Here is a 22,679-nt window from a genome sequence, read left to right on the forward strand (position 1 = left end):
CTATAGTGAACAGCCTTGTGCAAATATATTCTTTTGTATTGTTGCAGTTGTGTCTTTAGTCAAGATTCAGTGTTAAATGAAATAATGAAGGAATGATTGAGTGGTGAAAAAAATGGCTTAATACCTAGGCAGAGCCTAAATTATAAAAGGCCTAGTCAAGTATTTGAAAGATTAGGATTCATCCTGGGCAGAAAAATCAACATGATCAGATCTGCATCTAAGAAAAGTCAAGCCGAAGTCTGTGAGGACTCACAGGAAGAAGGGCAGACAGTGGGGAGGCTGTTACAATGAGTCTAGTGGGAGATGCCTGAACGTAGGGAGAGGGCCTTAATCAAGGAGGTGGAGGGGATAGAGAGGAGGTGAGCTGCAAGAGATTTAGAAGTCAGAATTGACCTCAGAGATTTTCTGGGTATAGAAGGGGAAGAAGAGAAGTCTGGAGTAACACTGAGATTTCATTGTGATAAGAGATTGGAGAGGATTGCTAATTGGGGAAAATGAAGAAAGGCTTCTAACATAGGGATTTGAGGTGGCGGTAGGACCATTTCTACTGACTGGGATTGCATTTGGCTTTTCTACATTCCTGGAGTCAGGAGCTGTGTGTACCTGTTCAGGGCACTGAGTACCAGCACATGAGATAATCAACAGCTAACAGTAGAAAGGACACCAGTTAGGAGGCCAGTTGGACAGTGGTGCAACTATGGGAGTCACTTTAATTTTCTGGGGATCTATGGTGGGGAATGGTCAGTGCTTAGTTAACTGCTAATTCTAAGAGGAAGTTTATTTAGTCTTTGAAGGCAAAAATACTCACCTATGCATCCTCTCTCGTGCCCAAGATGATGATATCTTGCATAAAGCAGACTGTGGATAGTATGAAATAATTGTCACACAGGGAGGTTATGAAAGGATATCCATTATCAAGCATGTAGCTTGTTAGGCTGCCCCTGGGACATTGAACTAGGATGCCAGGAGTTAGAAAGTCCAGAAGGAGCCCTAAAGACAGAAAACGGGTGAGCAAATAAACGCCCGAACAGCCCAGCAAAACCCCCTCTAGAATGGTACTCTCCAAGCCTCAATGACCCCGGTATTTTTCTAGAGACTTATGCAGGAGGAAAGGCTATGAATTTTAGATTTGTAAGAAGACTTGGACAAAACATCCATTTAGACACCTGGACATCTGTCTTTACTGGAGAAAAGGAATTTCTAATGCATCAGATGATGTCATGAAAATCTAAAAGAACAGAAACCCTGTTTCACAAGACGCCTTTACAGTCTGACGTTTATTTAAAAAAGTGATCTGAACTTTCTACCAGGTGTCACTGGACACCCACAGGAAGGTCCATCACTGTTAGGGAAGGACCCATGTCATTTTCTGATTATCCTGCTTTCTGGTTTGTCCCTGCTAGGTGCTAGGAGCAGGACAAAGGCATGCACAATTAAGAACACAGGGCGAGGGTCTCGTAAGTAGGTGGGGAGCTGAGGCAAACACACCTTAAGAAGGTGGGGGGTATGCGGGGAGCAACAGTAGGGACTAGAGGGAGGAAAAAAAGATGAGAGGAAAAGCAGGGCACACGCAGCAGCCTAAGGGTGTTGGTAGGGAGAGGCGCGGGGAATATCAGTGGAGGAGGAGGGGGGGGTAAAGAGGGAGGGAGAGGGGTGCGAAAGCAACCTCACGTGCAAGGTGCACGAACCAACCATTAGAGGCGTAAAGAGAACTGGGTAGCCGAATTGGGAAGGAGGGACTTAGTCCTCTGGAGATCCCTCCTGCGTTTTCACAGTTCAGCCCAACGCTAAGGGGGTGTGGTACTCGGAGGGGAGGTGGGGTGTGAGACCCGGGAGGCGAGGGCGTCCCCCTCCCCCACGCAACTCCTCCCAGAAGCGCGGGGGCGGGAACCCCAAGCTCCCTCAGGCAGGGCAGAGGCGGGGCGAAGGAGCCGATGGGCGGGGCCGGGCACGGAGGCGCAGCCCGAGGGCGGCGCTAGGACCCGCCAGCCGCCCCGCCGGCTCCCGGGAGGTTGATAAAGCGGCGGCGGCGTTTGACGTCAGTGGGGAGTTAATTTTAAATCGGTACAAGATGGCGGAGGGGGACGAGGTAGCGCGAAGGCAGCAGCCGCACCAGGGGCTGCGGCGCCGGCGACGGACTAGCGACCCAAGCACCGAGGTTAACCACGTCTCGTCCACGACCTCCCTAGGTATGTGCCGGCGGGGCAGAGTCTGCAGGGCCCCGGTGGGGAGAGGGCGAGGGCTGCTTGGGCTCGCGGGCACCGGTCGCAGGCGCCAGGGTCGGAGTGTTCGGCTGGCTCGGGTCTCCTCCCGCCGCCGCGTCTGCCCGCCCGGCCTAGCCTCAGCCGCGCCCCGTGTATCCGCGGCGCGCTGCCTGAAAGCGCGGCCCGCGGGCCACAGCTGTTGGGCGAACGGGCGGCGCGCGCGTCTGCTCCCGGCCCGGCCCCCTGCCCGCTCGCCCGCCGCGTGGCTGTGGCGGTGTCCGCCCCGACCTGAGGGGGCGGCCTTGAGTCGGGGCCGCAGGCCTGGGGCGCGAGGAGGTCGGCGAAAGTGTGGCTGGGTCCCAGGGAGGTCCTGACGCGGCGAGACGGCCTGTCTGTCACCTGGCGTGCGCTCGCTGCCCCCTGTCCCTCGCGCGGGTAGGGAGGAAGGGACGGCCGGGGCGCGATGGGCCCAGCCACGGAGGAGGACGCAGAGCGAGCGGACACCTCGCTGCTAGGTCGGGAAGCGCTTTGGACATCCTTGCTGAGGGAACCGCAGTTGGCAGGCCGGCGCTGTGCCCCAGGGCTCGCCTTCCCGGGCTCGTCGGCCCCAGAACCCACTCGCGCGGGTTGCGCGTGGCTGAGGTTGCAAGCCTCCATATCTAGGTGTCAAACTGGGATGACGAGTCGCTACTAGTTATTCGGACGGCCAGGAAGGCCTGATCAGACTGCAAGTGTCTGTGGTGTGAAGTCACCTGACCCTTCGCTGCTCGGTTTTGCTGAATGTGAGCTCGTACTGTACGCGTACACGGAGCGCCCCTGCCCCCTGGAAGACACACTTGCGTCGGCAGCGCAGTGTTGTGTACCTCTCTCACTCATAACACCCCTATTTATAGGAGTTTAGCATTTGATCTTTCGCTCTGGTGCGAATTGAACACATGAAATCCTGATTGAGAATCTTGATGAAAATTTTGGATGAGGCAAAGTTTTTTTTTTTTTTTTTTCCCCCAAAGGCTTATAAATGGTAAAAGCCTAGGTTAGGTAAGTACGGCCAAGATAAGTGTATTAGATACACTAAATATGAGCTTGTGGTTTCAGATTACTTTTTTCACAATCTGATAAAGGTTTTCCTGGATGACATTTTCAACATTTTGGTAAACTATTAACCACAAGGACTCACTTTAACAGAAAGGTTTATTTGAAATATTCTTCATCAATCATGTCAGAGGTGATGACAAACTAGAGTTTTGCTAAGGGAGAAAGAAAAGGAAATAAGGCTTATTTTATTATTGCCTGCCATCCAAAGCAATTGACAGAATCGTTTATATTGGTAGCCCGCTGTAGAATGAAATAGTACCGGAAAAGAGGCCGGATTTCTCTGTAATTAGTTGCTTTGGAATGCAGATGGAATTTAGCTCTTTTGGACTCTAGGGTAGGTAGTGTGTGTGTGTGTGTGTGTGTGTTTAAGTTAAACGTTTAAGATATATTTTCAAAGTGTTTCATTTTCCTTGTCTTATTGGAAGCATAAATTTGTAAGTCGCTCATCCTTCTGAAGATAGTGTTTATGCTGTGGAACATCGTGTGAGAAGAGATGAGACTCTGGAGACTGTTGATAACTAGGGCCCACCAATTTTTTATTTAAATGCTACTCATAGGTTCTTGTCCTTTTTTTTTGGTGGGGGAGAGGAGATTTTCACTTGAAAGGCATTCCTAGCAAATGGCTGCTTGAAACAGCCCTGGTACTTGCTAATTTGCTCTGTGTCGTCCTTTAGTGTATTAAAACCCAGTAAACTTGGTAGGATTTGTTATTAAAGAATAACCTGGCTGTAAATGAATAGCTCATTTGTTTTTATGTAGAAACTCTTTGTCTCCCTCTGCTTTCTGGAGAAGTGAATTAGTAAAGCTAAGTCAGGTGTCACTCTAGTGGTTATAGCTTTAGGAAGATTCTTTTTGTTTCTCCTAAGAGAAATGCTCTTTTTAGGAAGGTAAGATCTTTGTGTAAAAACTAAGCGCTCATTTTATTGACTTTGTAGATTGATAGGATTTTGTAGATATGATAAAATTTATTTAGTAAAGTGTTTTGCAATTCTTTATTCAGGGAGGAGCTGCCTTACCATAAAGAAATATTTATCATAGGGAAAATAAACCATGAATGATAATTACATTTTGGCCTTAAGTCTCATGCACATGTGTGTACTTTGGGATTCTGTTTTTGTGACTGTATTGTAACTTTAGGATACTAAATTTTTGAATGTTCACAAGTATAAGTTAACTTTCTTGAAATTTGAGACCTTTTCCAAAATTGTGCTTTTCCTACAGTTGTTATTAGGCATCTGCTAAGAGTACCTGGAAGGCTGATTGTCCTGATTGTCCAGTGGTTTGATGTTGTTGGAGTTTAAGATACATTTTTAAAATTGTGGGACTTGTAGTGCAAGATGCATTTTAAAAAATGTTTATGCTCAGTTAGAAGACCTGTTTGACACACAAAATTGTAAGCAAAGCTGTTTGGCAGGGTCTTAGAGTTATGAGCCAGAAATGTGGCAAGGAGTAGAAGTAAGAAAATTTTTTGGAAATGGCGATTTATAGCTTTACGTAGCAAGGGTTTTCTCCAAGGTGGGGACAGGGAGAGAGCTTTCTTCTTCTTCTTTTTTTTTTTTTTTAAAGTGTTATGGCATTCTGATGTTGTCATCATTTTTCATTTTCAAAGTCCAGCCGTATTATTTACTTTGTAGATAATTTACCTTAAGGGTGATAGATGTGAACTTAGAATAACTGAACTAGATCCCACAATGAACTCATTTCTCAACGTTAATTTTATCCTTTACTTTTCTTCACCACCATGGTACAGAAGAACAATCAAAAGTTTTCTCTATAGCTTTAAAAACGGATAGCCAGAAGAAAACCCCAACCGGAAAATGTGATGGCAATGGGATAATATGTGGTACTTAATAAAGAACTTTAAACACCTTGTTTTGATTTTATTTCTTAAAATCTTACTGTGAGGGAATTAAGGTATTCCTTTTGGGAGGGAGGGAGTGTGTTCTGCCCATATCATAGAAACTTCTGAGGTATTTTTACTGTTCTTCACCAGATTTGGAGGAGAGTTGGGGCCCTTCATTGGATATAATCACATGTAACTAGAGATGACTGCCTGAAACTTTGCTGACTAAATGAAGTTTAACATCATGCTAAGGAGGGAAGGAGAAGATGGAGCAGCTGTAAAGATAAGACAAGTCACTAAGTGGAGTGGGAAATTTTAAAATAGGAAAGGAAAAGGTAACTATTATAAAAAAGGTAGAACAGTTAGTGAAGGAAGTAAGAATTCTTTTTGGAAGTGGGAAGCATGACGTGTTGAGAAGTGCAAAACAAAAATAACTTTTACAAATGATTTTTCGTATTTTTGGCGAATGTATCTCTGTGCTTACATGTCTATAAATATTGCTAAACTTGAATAATTTTATAAAAAGGTGTATATTTAAGTGGCCACCTTCTTTACCTAGTCTGGGACAAATGATTATACAGTATTAGTTTTATGGTTAGATGATAATTACTAGAAACAGCTTTTAAGGTCATGAAATACTAATTTAGCATCCTTTAATTTCCCAAGTAGATAATATGCTCTTTTGATTGATGTGGACTTGGTCTTCTGGCCAAGTACAAGTAGAATTTAGGAGATTTTCTTATTAACTTACCAGCTTAATAAATATTGTTAATACAATTTGTATTTTGTTACTGGTCCCAAAACAACCAGTTAGTGGCTAACTGGATATGGTGTTAGTCAGTAACTCTTTAATAACTTGTTGGACAGACATGTAACTGATGAAAGATGCTTATCTAATATCTTTAATACATTTCATCTTCTGTTGCAAAGTGCTCTGATTATGGTAGCAATATTTCTTGAATTAGAGAAGCAAAGCAGTGGGTGGGAAAAGGAGGAATCAAAAAGCTGAGTGACTTCTCTTAAGCTCTTTGATCCTTAAGCTCTCATATACAGTACTGATAATAATCCCAGAATAAGGGTGTTGTGGGACAATAAAGGGTACAAGTGTTATGTAACATTTTGGAGCCGTGTGTAAGACAGTAACAAATAGATAAGAATGTACCAGTTTGATTACTTGTACTGCTAGATACTTGCAACCAAAAGTTATTTTTTTCCCTTTACTTATGAACAGAGGTTTAGTTTGGGCAAGGATGGTGGGCAAGTTTTAAACTTACCTGTACAATGGTGATAGTATGTTCATGATAGGATTATTGTATTAAATGTGCTTAACTCGGTGTCAGGTGTTCTTTTGGAGGTAGTTACTACTACAAAGTCTGGTTATTTAAAGTCAGACTTTGAATTAACAATTTTTAAAGTAGCTGACTTGAAGGGCCTTCGTTCAGTTTTTAAAATAACATAAATATATTCTTAGCTTTATTTCATTAAATATACATTTTAGAGAATCAATCATGTGGTGAAGGAGTTTTCTCACATTGTTATTTCAATTATTGGATTCAGTATGAGTTAATTTCTTAGTTTAAGGTTACGGCAATTTCCAGGTATAGTTGGCTATCATGGAGATGGACATCATGGATCTCCGTGATGGAGATCTATTTTAGGATTTCCCAAGAATACCAAAATCTGAGTAAGTTAAGCCCCTTATATAAGATGGTGTAGTATTTGCATATGCACAACCCTTCCTATACTTTAAATCATCTGTGGATTACTTGTAATACCTAATATCATGAAATGCTGTGTAAATAATTGTTATACTGTATTGTTTAGGGAATAATGACAAGAAAAAGTTTAGTACAGATGCAGTTTTTTCCGATTATTTTCTGTCCTTGGTTGAATTCATCGATGCCAACCCATAGGTAGGAAGGGCTACTGCACTGGCTTTTGGAACAGAAAATCTGGAAAATTTAACTTGGATGTGTTGGGTATAGGAATGTCTAAAAAATGATTGACTTGAAACCACACTAATTGTGAATTCCATAAAAACTTTCCCCCCTTCATTTAACCCTTTATGATAGAGTCATGGATTGTGATTAGAACTATTTCATTAAAATTTTAACTTAAGATTTTTTTTTTTTTTTTGATAAAGGGTCGTCTCACTCCATTGCCTGGAATAGTTGACAGCATCATGATAGCTCACTGTATCCTTACTCTTCTGGGTTCAAGCAGTCCTCCTACCTCAGCCTCCTAAGAAACTAGTAGTATAGGACTGTGTCACACACCCCACTAATTACATTTTTTGTAGAGATAAGATCTTGTTCTTGTTCTGCTGAAACTAAAGATTTTTGAGTTCTGAAGGTTCCTTTGACCTTTGAAATAGATTCAAACGGAGACTTGGATTTTAATACATAGGTCTGCAATGTTTATCTGTAACATTTTGTTTTTACTGGTGGTTAATATCTACCATAGCAAACTTATACAGTGTTTAAAAAAATTATTAAAGAGATAATATATTAAAAGGTACCTTAGAAACTAGAGCAGTGGTTCTCAATCTGTGGGTCACAACCCACAGGAACTGTATTAAAGGGTTGCAGCATTAGGAAGGTTGAGAACCACTGCTCTAGAGTCCTCTATAAAGGAATGCCTTAGGGGGAGAAATAGGTACACTAAATGAGTTGCTCTTATTTGAATAAATGAATTTATGGGATATCAACAGTTGGAGTAAGTTCACTTTTATCAGAATGAGAGGGTTGATATTTGAATGACAAATTCAAGAAGGGTTTTCATAGGAAAATCACCCTTGTTCTTAGATATTTTTTGGAAGATAGTTATTACTCAGATCTTCAGATTTTGCTGTTTTCATCAGCAGTTTAGTTTTTAATAACTAAGACAGTGTGAACTGGCTATGTGGAGTTTTTGTTTAGAGTTGATAGACTTTTTGTTGTAAGAAAATGGCAGTGGACTTGGATGTTGTTTCTCAAAAAATAACAAGTTCTGAAGTAGGGTAGAAGTTCTTGGAAAGGTTGAGTGATGAAGCACATGCCAAATGTCTTGTTATAGCTAGATGTTAAGATTGAAATTTGTTGTCTTTAAGCTGTAGCTGAACTTGTTTGTTGAACAGGGCTTTTGATCACAGCTCTGAAGCTGGTATGTATAATATGATAGTCCTTGGTCTTAAAAGTTTTTGTTTTTAGTTCAAAAGCAATAAATCTTGGTAGATACTTTGGAAAATACAAATAAGAAAAATTATACCAACTCGTGGTAACCACTGCTAACATTTTAGTAACGTGTATCTTTTAGTGACATTCTTTTTTAAAAGTGTAATTTTTCCTAAATTGGGATCTTATAATTTTTATAATCTACATTTTCATTTCATATGTGATTAGTATCTACAATATGATTTTTTAAGTGGTGGTATAATACTTAACTAATCTTTCTTTTGGATATGGGGTTATTTCTGTAAATAATGTTGGCTAAACATTTTTGTTAGATAAATCTTGGTCTTTAGGATTAGCTCTGAAAAGTAGATGAATGGGTCAAATGGCATGTACATTTTCAGATGGAAGCCACACATGGTCAGATCCATTCACAAAGATCATACACATGTATTATCTCTCCGTTAGGGCTTAGGTTTGTGCTCATTTACAAATACCCTTGTCCACAGTGTGTATTCTTAATTAAAAACAAATGCCAGTGCATAAGTGAACACAGGCATCATGTGTTTAGTTTGCATTTCTTTGATTATAGTTGATGTGTAAAATATTTAACATAGTAATTAAAATGTGAACTTTTTTTCTTTTTGAGGAAGTCTCACACTTGTCCAGGCTAGAGTGCCATGGTGCCAGCCACAGCAACCTCAAACTTTTGGGTTCAAACGATCCTCCCGCCTCAGCCTCCCAAGTAACAGGGAGTACAGATACATGCCACAACATTGGCTAATTTTTCTATTTTTAGTAGAAACGGGATCTCACTCTTGCTCAGGATGGTCCAGAACTCCTGAGCTGAAAGCTCAAGCGATTTTCCTGCCTCGGCCTCCCAGAGTGCTAGTATTGTAAGCATGAGCCACTGGGCCTGGCTGAATTTTTTCATTTTGCATTTTTGCATTCTTTGACCATCCTCAATGTTTCTCTTACTGTATTGGAAAAGCCCTTAAAGCCCTTTTGTGTGCAAGAAATTGTTTCATATTTGCCTCATTATTTTTTGGGGGGTAAGAATTTTGCAGCTAAATATTCAAGAGTATTTTTTTAATATGAATATTTTTCTTAAATAAATTGGCAAGTTTTGAACTTAGTAACTTAGTGCCAGTCTCTTCTTGTCTCTAGGTATACCATTGAAGTACTTTTTTCTTTCTTTTCTAACTGCTTCACAGTGTATTGATTGTTAATTCCTGTCTCTTTTTATTGCCATTGTGTGGGCATCTGCTTCAGTGCCTGGTAGGGTGGTAGAAGAAAAGCAAGCTTAGGGGGCGGCGTCTGTGGCTCAAAGGAGTAGGGCGCCAACCCCATATGCCAGAGGTGGCCGGCTCAAACTCATCCCCGGCCAAAAACTGCAAAAAATAAATAAATAAAATAAAATAAAAAGGCTTTGTGTAAGGATGCACAGTAATGTTTAAAAAAAAAAAAGAAAGAAAAGCAAGCTTAGGAATTGAGTTCAGATCTCTGTAAACTACCAAGCTTCAGTTTTCCCAACTGAAAAAACCTACCTTAGAAGTTTGAGATTAGAAGATAATGTCTTTAAAGCATCTGGCACGTACTCAGTGTACAAAAACATTATCAGGGTGAGGAAGAACATGAAAGGACTAAGATTAATTTTGTTTTGGGAGTAAAGAGGGGGGAGTAGGGCAGGCAAATAGAGCATGATACTTAGACAAAGATGGACTTTCTTCCTTTGATATTATCAGTTGACATTATGTACCTAACTTACAAAAGGGCTTTTTAGTTGCTTTTAGTGAATACCTGTATAGAATAGGGTAGAGAGATCCCTGTTCTAAGATTTTACGCTTTCATGTAGATGGGAGAGAGGAGCAACCTTATGCATATTTGTGAGTTAAGTTTATCATTAAGCTTATTAAGTTCAGAAATAGGAATGACTATGTGCTAGCTTTTTTTTTTTTTTTGAGACAAAGTCTTACTTTGTCATCCTGGGTAGAGAGCCATGGTGTCACAGCTTACAGCAACCTCACTTTGAGCTCAAGCGATCCTCTTGCCTTAGCCTCCCAAGTAGCTGGGACTACAGGCAACTGCCAGGATGCCTGGCCATTTTTAGAGACAAGGTCTCACTCTGGCTCAGGCTGGTCTCAAACCTGTAAGCTCAGAGCTGAGGCAGTCCACTTACCTGAGTGTCCCAGAGTGCTGGGATTACAGGCGTGAGCCACCATGCCTGGCCTCTATGTTCTAGCATTGAAGAAAATTTCATCAAGGACAGTGAGCTTTGTCAGGCTTTGAAAAAGGGGTGGGTCTTAGCAAACTGTGGGATATACCTCTTTTTTGAGGATAAAAAGACAGTAATTTTGATAATGGTTTTACAAAATAAGCCCTTATCCCTGATTTCTAAGGAATTTTGATCTAAAAGAGGTACTTAAAAGGTATTTAAAAACTGTTAGTGGCAACTGAAAGATCAGTGGTTTAATTTTTTTAAAAAAGAATTAGGGCTGTTTTTCTGTGGACAAATGTAGCAAAGAATTGATTTAAATTACTAGATGATTGCTGTAAAAACTGATGGAGTAGCCCAAAATGCAACTTGGAAAACTGTGGAGATGTAATGTTCTTTTCCCTTGTGTTTGAGCATGTCTGTTTATTTACCACCTGGAATCCTGACCTGTACTTTAAAATTGCCAAACTAGAGTATAGTAGGAAGCTTGGACTTTCTTACCCTTTTGTTTTTTCCAAATTCGTCACTTTTTATCTAGTTGAAAGGATGTTTGACTGTGTTTGGCATCATTCCCCTTTCCCAGCTGCTCTTCACAGTAGGAATTTTGCCTCTATTGAGCCAAATCTGGAATTTGAGTGAATACTTTTCTTTTTTGTTTTAAACTCCTGCTATAACAGTTATCTAAGGTAGAGAGATATGTGGCAAGATGGAACCTACTGTTTAATTTCCAGAGTCTTGGCAAATACATTCTGAGATTTGTTTTGATAACCCTACTCTAAATTTTTAAGGTTGAGGGTGTGTGTATGTATGTGTTATCACCCTCTTGCTAACTGGTTGTCCTGAATTTCAAAGCTCTTTTATGTGTATTGGTTTGATATCTTAAAACTTGCACAGAGTTAATTTGGGGGCCAAAAAGAGAATGATTAAACTGTTTGCCTGAGTCAGGGAAATCTCTTCTGGTTTTGATGGATTCCTGATCCCTGTGTTACAAAACCTTGGTGTCGTTGTACCAAAAAAAATCTTTGGAAATAGGAATGTGTACAATTGTTGCTCTATAAAGGCTTTTAAGAAGAGAGTGTTTCTTATAAAAAATATGGAATAATTTACTGTTACTTATTGACTAGGCCAAAGGAAGATATTTAAGAAATAAGCTCTCACATGTACCTCTTTCCATTTTTACTGTCACCTTTTGACTTTGGGCTTCTCACTTAATATCCAGCTCTTGGATTTGCTTTATATCTGATTTCGCTGTGTTTGGGCTCCCATTATACTTCTTATGCACTTACCCTTTCATTTTATCTCTGCAACACAGCTTTGATCCTGTCACTTCTCCACTCCAAAGTTTTCAGTGGCTCTCCTCTGGGGTAATGCCCAGCATTCTCAGCCTCCATTTTTAAGGTTAGCCTTAATGTGACCTTTAGGGCCCTGACAGATGCAGCCATCTCCAGGATGTCTTTATTGGTAACCCTAATTTAAATAATGCAACATAGAACTTCTTTTATTTTATTAAAATAGCATTTCCTTTATGTTGTAGTATCTTTTTATACTTGCTTTGGTTAGATCCTTAAGAGTAAGGACTGTTAATTATCAACTTGTACATCTCTATCTAGCATAGTGCCTTGCTCTATAATCATTAGCTTGAAGTAGGTAGGGTAGCCTTTCTAAGTTACTTATGACACAATGGATAATTGGGCATTGCTGGAGTCATTGAGTATGAAACAGTGCATCACACATTTATTTACATGTAAATATATATGCATAGCTTACTGAAGATGGGCAAATATACTTTCATTGCATCTTATATTCTGATGATCTTCCAATTTAAAACTTGCCCTTTTAGAAAAAAGTTCTCCAAATGTTCAGGGACTGTGTAAATAAATTTTGAAAAGGAAATTTTTAGAAAAATAGCTGTATGCCAAGATTTGTTATTTATTATTTATAAACAAAAGAATTCAGAACTGAGTTTATTAAACAAGCATGCTTATTTGATAATAAAGATACTTTTTTTTTTTTTGGTGACAGAGTCTACTTTGTCCCCTTTGGTAGAGTGCCATGGCCTCATAGCTCACAGCAACCTCAAACTCTTGGGTTCACCACAACTACCACAATGCCTGGCTAATTTTTCTGTTTTTAGTAGAGATAGGATCTTCGCTGTTGCTCAAGTTGGTCTTGAACTCCTTGAGCTCCTCAAGCAATTCACTGGCCTTGCCCTCTCAGAGTGCTCGGATTATAGGTGTGAACTGATGTGCCCAGACAAAAGATGCTATTTGGTATGGTTGAAGATGATGGATCCTCTGCACAGCCCTCAGGATGGGCTGTGCATCCTGTCTTGATTGCTTACAGAACGTGTGTCCTTAATCTGTGTTCTCCTTTATAAAAACAAGGAAATTTGTAGCTACCCCAGGAAGTAATTTTGAGGCTTAAAGAGATAATATATATGTAATATATAGCATTAGTACATAGTAGGCACTCTAAATAAGTGTTTTTCCCTCTCTTGTAGTAAAAGCTACAACACCTAAAATTATTTCATACAGTAAATTATTTTCAGGGATGAGAAAGTTACTAATAATGTTTTCCCTACTTCTGCCACATATCCACTCTTTTCTCACGTCTCACATTTGAGTTTTTTGCTCAAATGCCTCCTTATTAGAAGACGCCATCCCTCACTATTCTTTTATAAGATGGCAACTCTGACTTCCATCTCCCTTAACTTGCTTAATTTTTCTCTGTGGTACTTACCACTAGCTGACATCAGATGCATGTTTGCTATATGTTCAGGGTGTAAGCTCTAAGGACAGGGTTTTGTTTTTGTTTTTTGGTTTATTTTGTTCACTACTAAATCTGCAGTTTGTAGGAGCTTGTTACAGGTGTTCTGTGACTATTTATCAAAGGAATAATGATTTATGCCCTTCTAATTCTAGTCCTTCCACCCTCCTGCATCAGAATTACTGCATCAGTTGTTAGTAGGGTGCTTGTTAAAAATGTAGATTTCTGGGCTCCATGCCTGATCCGCTGAAACTCTGAAGGAGGGGCCCAAGAATCTGTATTTTGAGCAAACCACCAAGATGGTTCTTAATCTTTAGTGTGCAGAGGACTAACTGATTTATATATAGTATGGCTGTGGCTGATTAAATATTGACAGTATAACTCAACTGTAGACACATTATAATTAAATTATAGATAGATTGACTGGTCTATAGCAAGCACTGTTTTTTTCTTGATAAGGGTTTATATATGTATCTGTAGTTATGATTATTTTGTTTACTCTTTGCCCCAAATCCAGCTTAATCTGGAACTTTAGGCATGTTGAAATCTCAGATACCAGGTGTTAGTCCACCTCTTCCAAATAAAAACAAATCCTTTAAATCCACGCATGTTCTCTACTTATCTTTTTTACTCATGGGAATAGATAAGCTAATATTAGGGATTTATTTTATAATAAATGGTAAGAATTATTAAAAAATGTATAATGATTGAGTCTCTTTACTTTCTATGGCTGTATCACTGGAGAACAATGATTGATGTCTTTTAAGAATTCTCCTATCCAGGCGGTCCCTGGGTTATGAATGAGATAGGTTCTAGGTTCTTAAGTTGAATTTGTATGTAAGTTGGAACAGGTACATTTGCCTGTTACCTGTAATAGCTCCCGTTTCTAAGTGTGAGTTGTATGTAATTAGTATAGTTGTGACTCAGGCACTGCCTGTGATGTTGAAAGGCCGTTTGATATAGTAGAAACAGTATGAGTTTAATATGAAGATAGAGATCTTCATGCAGGCACTACTTTTTTAGATGTAGAATCTGGAATTTTTAAAAAACTTATTTGAATGTCCACATTTCCTCTCTTTAAAATGGGGATAATAACTCAGTCACAGGAGATCACTTTATTGAGTCTTTAAATATAAATTCTCCTTGGAAGTAATTCTGAGGTAACTTAAAATGTTTCATTAAAAACAACTGGAATGTATTTCAAACTTGAAAAGTGACAAAGATATAATAGATTCCCACTGCATTGATTTTAACACATAATATTTGCCATATTGGTTTTGACTCCTTTTAAAAAGGGAAATATAATTTTACTATACAATTGAATAGTTCTCTCAATACCTTTTCCCCCTTTCTCCATAGATACATAGCTGTCCTAAAGGTGGTGTCTATGTTTTCTCCTTTTTTAATAGTTTTATAACAAGTATATTTCACAAATATAGCATCTTGCTATTTAAGTATTTTAGTAAGAGGCTCAAACTGTGTATTCTTTTGTGTCTTGGTTTAGTTTTTCATTCCACATTGGTTTTGAGGCTTATATCTGCGTGTAAATATTTAAATCTTATTCATTAATTGCATTTCTCTGACTTGTGTTATTTATCCATATGTTTTTAGGTTGTTCTAAAATTTATTTTTTTACAATTAAAAACAGTATTTCAGTGAACAAAGGACTATATATCTTCTTGTATAAATGTGCAGGAATTCCTCTAGGATATAAACAGCTTACCTAAAAATACTAAACTAAAAAAGTTTCTGTACTGTGTATTCTCATTCTTAAAAAACCTGGACCACAGAACAAAAGTATAGTATATTCCTGCCTCACCAACCCCAAAAACGTGATTAAGAGCAAATGCAAGACCCTTCTTATGTCTTGAGGTAAGATTTTTCTTTAAGACTTCCTTTAGGGCTCAGCGCCTGTGTCTCAAACGGCTAAGGCGCCAGCCACATACTCCTGAGCTGGTGGGTTCGAATCCAGCTGGGTCCACCAAACAATATTATGATGGCTGCAACCAAAAAATAGCTGAGCTTTGTAGCAGGCACCTGTAGTCCCAGCTACTTGGGAGGCAGAGACAGGAGAATCGCTTGAGCCCAGGAGTTGGAGGTTGATGTGAGCTGTGATGCCACTGCACTGTACCCAGGGCAACAGCTTGAGCACTGTCTCCAAAAAAAAAAAGAAGACTTCCTTTAGAAAAAAAATAGAGAAGAATCTTAGTGTGAGGACTCGCAGAACCTAAATAGAATGTATGAGTCTCTCTCTTGTTGCTTAGAGTCTCTTGAGCCATCATGTATTCTAGCATCTCTTAACTAGCTAACAAAGTTGACTTCATAAACTGCAACCTTATTTAAATTACCAAGTTTAAATTAACCTCAGTGTATGTGTGTGTGTGTGTTTTTTTCTTAAAGTATACTTATATTCAAGTGTATGCTTAAAGAACTGGTTAATATTGATGACCAACTTTGGAGAAAATACTTTGAGTTTATACATTTATAATTTACATTTGCTTCATTTATTTAAATGCACAAATTCTTATGCCTCTGTTCTGTAAGTGGGAACAGCAAAAATTCTGACATCGGTTCTAGTTACTATGGAAACAGGGTAGATTTCAAGTGGAAAATAATATGTGAATCTTATAGGAAAAACAACTCTTTGTCTCTTGCTTTGATAGTAGTGGAGGAAGGAGATGAGCTACATTATATACTCTTTAAGGCATTTTTACAGCGTAAATGTTCTTTAGTATGCTCTTCTGTTGGCCAAATGGATAGGGTAATAGGGGAAAGTATTAGATAACTGACATTGTTAATAGGGCCCTTTTTTGAGTCTTTGATGTTTTTATTTCTGCCATTTGCATTGTAGTTCCAATTTTGTATAAGAGAAATTTAACTTTATAAATTCTCTCTCTCTTTCTTTCTTTCCTTTCTTTTGACACAGGGTCTCACTCTGTTGTCCTGAGTAGAGTGCCGGGGCATCATAGCTCATAGCAACCTCAAACTGTTGGGCTCAAGTGATCCTTCTGCCTCAGCCTCCCAAGTAGCTGAAACTACAGGCACCCACCACAGTGCCTGCCACAAGGCCTGGCCAATTCTTCTATTTTTGGTAGAGAACAGAGTCTTGTTCTTGATCAGCTGGCCTTAAGGTCTTGAGCTCGAGCAGTCCTCCCACTTTGGTCTTGCAGAGTGCCAACGCAACTGACCTATAGATTTTTTTTTTTTTTTTTGAGACAGAAACTCACTATGTCATGGTAGAGTGCCATGCAGTCACAGCTCACAGTAACCTCCAACTCTTGGGCTTAAGTGATTCTCTTGCCTCAGACTCCCAAGTAGCTGGGATTACCAGCACCCTCCACAGCACCTGGCTATTTCTTTGTTGCAGTTGTCACTGTTATTTAGCAGGCCCAGGCCAGGTTTAAAACTGCCAGCCTCTGTGTATGTGGCTGGTGCCCTACCCACTGAGCTACTGGGGCCAAGCCTGACCTATAAATCCTTAATAACATTATTTTGTAGGAGCAAATTATAAGTTAAAATCTTGTCCTGCAGTATGTTTGTCTGATAACTGCTTCTTTCCTTCAGAATAGTTTCAAACTCTTGTTGTATATCCTGTTAACATCATAAACATTTTCTACATCTGTTTTTTATTTTTTTATTTTTTTTTAGAGATAGAGTCTTACTTTTGTCAGCTCCAGCCTCCAGCTCTTGGGCTCAGGCGATCCTCCTGCCTCAGCCTCCTGAGTACCTGGGACCATAGGCACGCCACAATGCCCCGCTATTTTTTGTTGCAGTTTGGCCAGGGCCAAGTTTGAACTAGCCACCCTCGGTATATGGGGCTGGTGCCCTACTCACTTAGCCACAGCCACCGCCCATACATGTGTTTTTTAAAGTAAAGATTGTTTTATGTACCTGTCTTTTTGACAAAGGTACATAAAAAAAGACCTTGTCAAAAAGACAAGGTACATAAAACAATCCTTTTACATATATATGTGTGTGTGTGTATATATATATGTGTATATATACATATATATATGTGTATATATACATATATGTATATATATGTGTGTATATGTGTGTGTGTGTATATATATATGTATATATATAAAGAGAGACTCCTCAGTAGCTAGGCTGGAAGTGGTTAGTTGTATCAGGGTTAGAATGGGCTTCTATAGTTTAGCTTGGAAACTTTTTTCTTTCCTTATAAACTTTGCTTTAATAAACATTGTTAGAAACTGTATGAAATAAAATTAAGTGAATATTTACATTCTAAACATCTGTGAAATATTAATGTCCTGAGTACCAGCAGTGTTGGTATCTTGGAGTTAGAAGTGCAGTTTTAAGCTCCACCCCCGATTTGCTGGATCAGAATATGCATTTTAACAGGACCCTCAGGTGATTTGTATTCATGTTAAGCCTGAGAAGCACTGGTGTAGAAGAAACAACACTAAACAAGATGACCTGGCTCTGTTTTTCCCACCAAACAGTAGTCTAATTATATTATCCTTTTCCTTAATAAGTGAATTGGGCTATATAATGTGTGAGTAGTATATCATTTAATTTTAAGTATTGAGGCAAATTTTTAAGCACATAGACTAGAACTTGAATGGCCTTATGTATTTGACATATGTATTCTAGGGAGTGTGTGCATATTCTCTTGATGCTTAAAACACTTGCAGGACTTAGAAAATGCCTTTCCTTTCCAATGTAAAAAATCATCTCTAGAGTTCTTTAAGAAAATAAGTATTAGTAACTTCATAATAATTGTTTATTAACCAAAATATCTTGGCATGATCAACAGTTATTGTATAGACCGGAAGTCACCCATTTGTCATCATTGGAGATACTCAAAATTATATTTAAAGTTGTATATGCAGGTTATGAGAAAATATTTTAAATTGAATTTGAACAATGTCAGAATTGGTGGGTAGCTCAGTTTTTCATCACATTGGTGTAATGTTCATGGGCCGTTATCCTTAGAGGGCAAATACTAAAGTATTTTTGTCCTAGAAGATGATTAATAGATTGGTTGCAATGCTTCATTCTCTTAATTGAGTAAAAGGGCTAAGGGGAATAGGCTGGATCTGATATTTGAAAATCTGTCATGTTGAGATACAATTTACATAAATTTGCTAATTTTAGAGTACAATTTAATGAGTTTTGACAAATGTATAGGTTCTGATAACCATTACTGCAATCATGATACGGGATATTTTTGTTACCTCAAAAAGTTCCCTTGGTAGTCAGCTCTTTCTTTCTCCTCAGTTCCTGACAACCAGGGATCTGCTTTCTGTCACCGTAGTTTTGCTTCCTGTAGAATTTCACATAACTGGAATCATACAGGACAATTTTGTGTGTGTGTTGCTTCTTTTACTCGGCATAGTAATTTTTAGATTTACCTGTGTTGTTATACATAATCAGGAATTCATTTCTTTTCATTGCTGCATAGTAGTCCATTGATGGATTTAAAGCAGTTTGTTCAGTTTTTAGTAAACAGACATTTGGTTTGGTTCCAGTTTTTTGGCTTTTGTGAATAAAACTTTTAAGAACATTTGTGGTCAAGTCTTTGTTATCAGATGTTCTGCTTTCTCTTTTAAGTACATAGGAGTGTGATTGCTGGTTGTAAGTGTGAGTTGGTAAGTGTATGTTTATTATTTGCAAAAAGTTTTTCTGAAGGGGCTGTGTAATGTTACTCCCCATCAGCTCTTTTGTTCTTGTAACTTTTAGTTATTCTGGAGTGTGATGGTGCCTCACTGTGGTTAATTTATATTTCCCTAACATCTAAAGGTGCTGAGAATCTTTTCATGTGCTTAGTTACCATTCGTATGTTTTCTTTGAACTGTCTGTTAAATCTCTTGCACACTTAAAAATGTAGAAGAAGGTCTTCATATTCTGAATACTGGATTAAGAATTTTGATGTCTGTTTATGAGGGGTATTGGTCTGTAGTTTTGTTTCCTTGGAATGTTGGTCTGGTAATGACACTGGCTTGACAAAATAGACTATTCCTTTCTCCTTTTTTCTCTGGAAGAGACTGTGTAGAATTGCTGTCATTTCTTCCTTAATGTTTGGTTGAATTCAGTGAAGCTATCTAGGCCTACAAGTTTGTTTTCTGTTTTTGTTGTTAGGGTGTTTAATGGATTTTATTTTAAGGTTGATTCTTTTTAGATTTCCCTACTAAAGAGTCAGGTATCTTTTAGTTAGCCAACTGATAATGACTAAGATAATCTTACTTCACAGTTTAGAAGGCAATGATTGGTGCATGTTTCAAACTGTATTTCTGGGAGTGGGTTAATGAGAGTTGTGGGTTAGACCCAGGATTTTAGAATCACTTGACCTTATCTTATATATTTTGAAAACATTTTGATTCTCTACAGCATCTTCTTTTTCTTCCTATTTGTTAAAATGTGTGAAAGTAGAAAAAAGGTTGAGAAGCAGAACTCTAGAATATTAGAGCTCCTCTTACTTCTGATAGCCCTAGCCTGTATCTTTCTTTTTTGTACTTAGATCTGCTTCATTTCCTAAAAACTCTTAATTTGCATGAACTACTTTTATTTATTTGTTTAATTTTTTAAGGAACAGGATCTCCTGTCAGCCAGGCTAGAGTGCAGTAGTGCAATTTTAGCTTACTGTAACCTCAAACTCCTGGGCCCAAGCCATCCATCCATCTTAGTTTCCTGAGTAGCTGGGACTACAGATGTATTCCACCACACTGGCTCATTTTTGAATTTTTTTTAGAGATAGGATCTTGCTGTGATGCCCAGGCTGGTTTTGATCACCTTCAAGTGATTCTCCCACTTCAGCCTCCTAAAAAAGTGCTGGGATTACTGGCCTGAGCCACCATGCCGGGCCTCATCTAGCACATTTAAAAAAATAATTACCAAGATCCCAGGTGTGGTGGCTCACACCTGTGATCTTAGGCTAAGGCTACAGCATAGTTTGAAGTCAGGAGTTTGAGACCAGCCTGAGCAAAAGTGAGATCCTCACTGTACTAAAAATAGAAATAGAAAAATTAGCTGGGTGTTATAGTGGGAATCTGAGGCAGGAGGATCATTTGAACCCAGGAGTTTGGGGTTACAGTAAGCTATGATGATGCCACTGAACTCTAGCCTAACAGACAGAGAGACTGTCTCAAAAACAAAGAAACAAGGTAATTTTGTCAGTGTAGATACAGATATATTCAGTTTGGAACAATTGTATATAATCATCTGCTTTTGCAGTTTTAAATTTTAAGAAATCTAAGAGATCATGCGTTTCTAATAAACATTTAGTGTCTCAGTTGAAATGTTCTGTAGCTATAAAATACCGAGCAGATTTCAAAGATAGTATTAAAAAAACTACCTTAATTTTAAAATATTAACTATGTTGAAATGACTATTTTAGATTTAGGTTAATAAATAGGACAGTTATTAAAATTATTTTTGTTTCTCTTTTTAATGTGACTCCTAGAAAGCTTAACATCCTACTTTGTGGTTCATTTTTCTTGTGGCTAGTACTGGTTATTCATTATTAGTGATTTTTTGTCGTCTTATGTTTGTTATTTAGAGTTGTTAAAATCTCCAACTGTGACTATGCATTTGTCTGCTTTTCTCCTTAGTTCTCTGAATTTTTGCTTTATGTATTTTTAATCTCTTTTATGTGGGGTTGTGTTTCTGATGACTACCCATTTTATATCTGCTAATACTTTTAATCCTGAGTGTGCTTTGATATTTATGTGACCAAATCAGCTTTCTTATAATTAATGTCTCCATGATACACCTTATCTCTACCTTTTGCTTTCAACCCATTTCTGTCTTTATCTTAAAGAGGCAGATGTGATATATGGTATATGTTTTTGCTTTTGTTATTTAGTCTGACAGTCTCTGCCTTTTCATTGACGTGTTCTAGTGTATTTATGTAATTATTGGTTTAACTGTATTTAACTTTGCCATCTTACTGTCTTCTATTTGCCCCTTTGGTCTTATTTTTTATTCTTGGGTTAACTGATTATTTTTTACATTCCATTTTGATTCCTTATTGGCTTTTTTAGCTATAACTTTTTTTTTGAAATTATTAAAAAAGCCACATTTAAAGTGTGATAAAAATAAAGGATTACGTCATTACTCTAGGGCTAACAATATGCATCCTTAATATATCAAAGTCTGTTTAGAATCAGTATTTTACCACTTTCTACTTAAACTCATAATAACAGTAGAATATCATTTTATTTACTGGTCCTCAGAATATTTGTCTTGATTTTTGAAAAATTTCTACTTCTACATGTGTTTTTTTTCCCCCCTTTTATTTATTTATTTTTTTTTGGAGACAGTCTCATATGTCACCCTTGGTAGAGTGTCGTGGCATCATAGCTCACAGAAACCTCAAACTCTTGGGCCTAAGCGATTCTCTTGCCTCAGTTTCCCAAGTAGCTGGGCTACAGGTGTCCGTCACAATGCCTGGCTATTTTTTGTTGCAGTTGTCATTGGTGTTTAGCTGGCCTGGGCTGGGTCTCAAACCTGTCAGCCTCAGTGTATGTGGCTGGCACTATAACCACTGCACTACAGGTGCCGAGCCTCCTTCACATCTATATGATGGAATAAAGACTGTCCATTTGCTGGTGTTTCATTTCAGCCTGAAGAACATCATTTAGAATTTCAGATAGTACATATCGGCTAGTAACAAGTACTTTTCACTTTAGCTTATTGTCTTTATTTACTTTCATTATTGAATGATAGTTTTACTGAATATAGAAGTCAGGGTTAATGCTTTTTTTTCTTTAAGCACTTTAATAATATCCCATTATCTTTTATTGAGGTAAAATATGCTATATAATTTACCATCTTTACTGTTTTTAAGTGTACAGTTCAGTTGCTTCTGTGATGAGAAGCTGTTGTTTGAATAGTTCCCATTTGTGTAATATGTATCCTCCCACACTCGCTCCTGGGCTTCTTTAAAGATTTTCCTGTTGTCTTTGTTTTTTAGCAGTTGACTGACATGCTTTATTTATTTATTTATTTGAGACAAGAGTCTCACTTTGTCACTCTTGGTAGAGGGCTGTGGTGTCATAGCTCACAGCAACCTCAAACTCTTGGACTCAAGCAATTTTCTTGTCTCAGCCTCCTGAGTTGCTGGAACTACAGGCACCTGCCATAAGACCCGCTTTTATTTTTTGAGACAGAGTCTTATTATGTCACCCTTGGTAGAGTGCTGTGGCGTCACAGCTCCCAGCAACCTCAAACTCTTGGGCTTAAGTGATTCTCATGCCTTAGCCTCCCAAGTAGATGGGACTACAAGTGTCTGCTACAGTGGCCAGCTATCTATTTTTTGTTGTAGTTGTCATTGTTGTTTGGAAGGTCTGGGCTGGGTTCGAACCCACCAACTCCGGTGTATGTGCCTGGCACCCTAGCCACTGAGCTACAGGTGCCGAGCTTCCTCCTCCTCCTTTTTCTTC

At 38.5% G+C, this 22,679-nt stretch overlaps 1 protein-coding gene across 1 annotated transcript in view; it reads left to right on the top strand.

The window, feature by feature from the left end:
• Positions 1 to 2,047: 2,047 nt before the first annotated feature.
• The window catches only part of ATL2 (atlastin GTPase 2), a 68,280-nt gene continuing 47,648 nt past the window's right edge, over positions 2,048 to 22,679 (top strand). Inside the window, exon 1 of the mRNA XM_023516669.1 lies at positions 2,048 to 2,189. Within this exon, the coding sequence (XP_023372437.1) occupies positions 2,072 to 2,189 (118 nt within the window). The 5' untranslated portion in view covers positions 2,048 to 2,071. The remainder of the gene's footprint in view (positions 2,190 to 22,679) is intronic.

The sequence above is a fragment of the Otolemur garnettii genome, unplaced genomic scaffold, assembly GCF_000181295.1.
Source record: "Otolemur garnettii isolate 467f Iridium unplaced genomic scaffold, OtoGar3 scaffold00095, whole genome shotgun sequence".
NCBI lineage: Eukaryota > Metazoa > Chordata > Mammalia > Primates > Galagidae > Otolemur > Otolemur garnettii.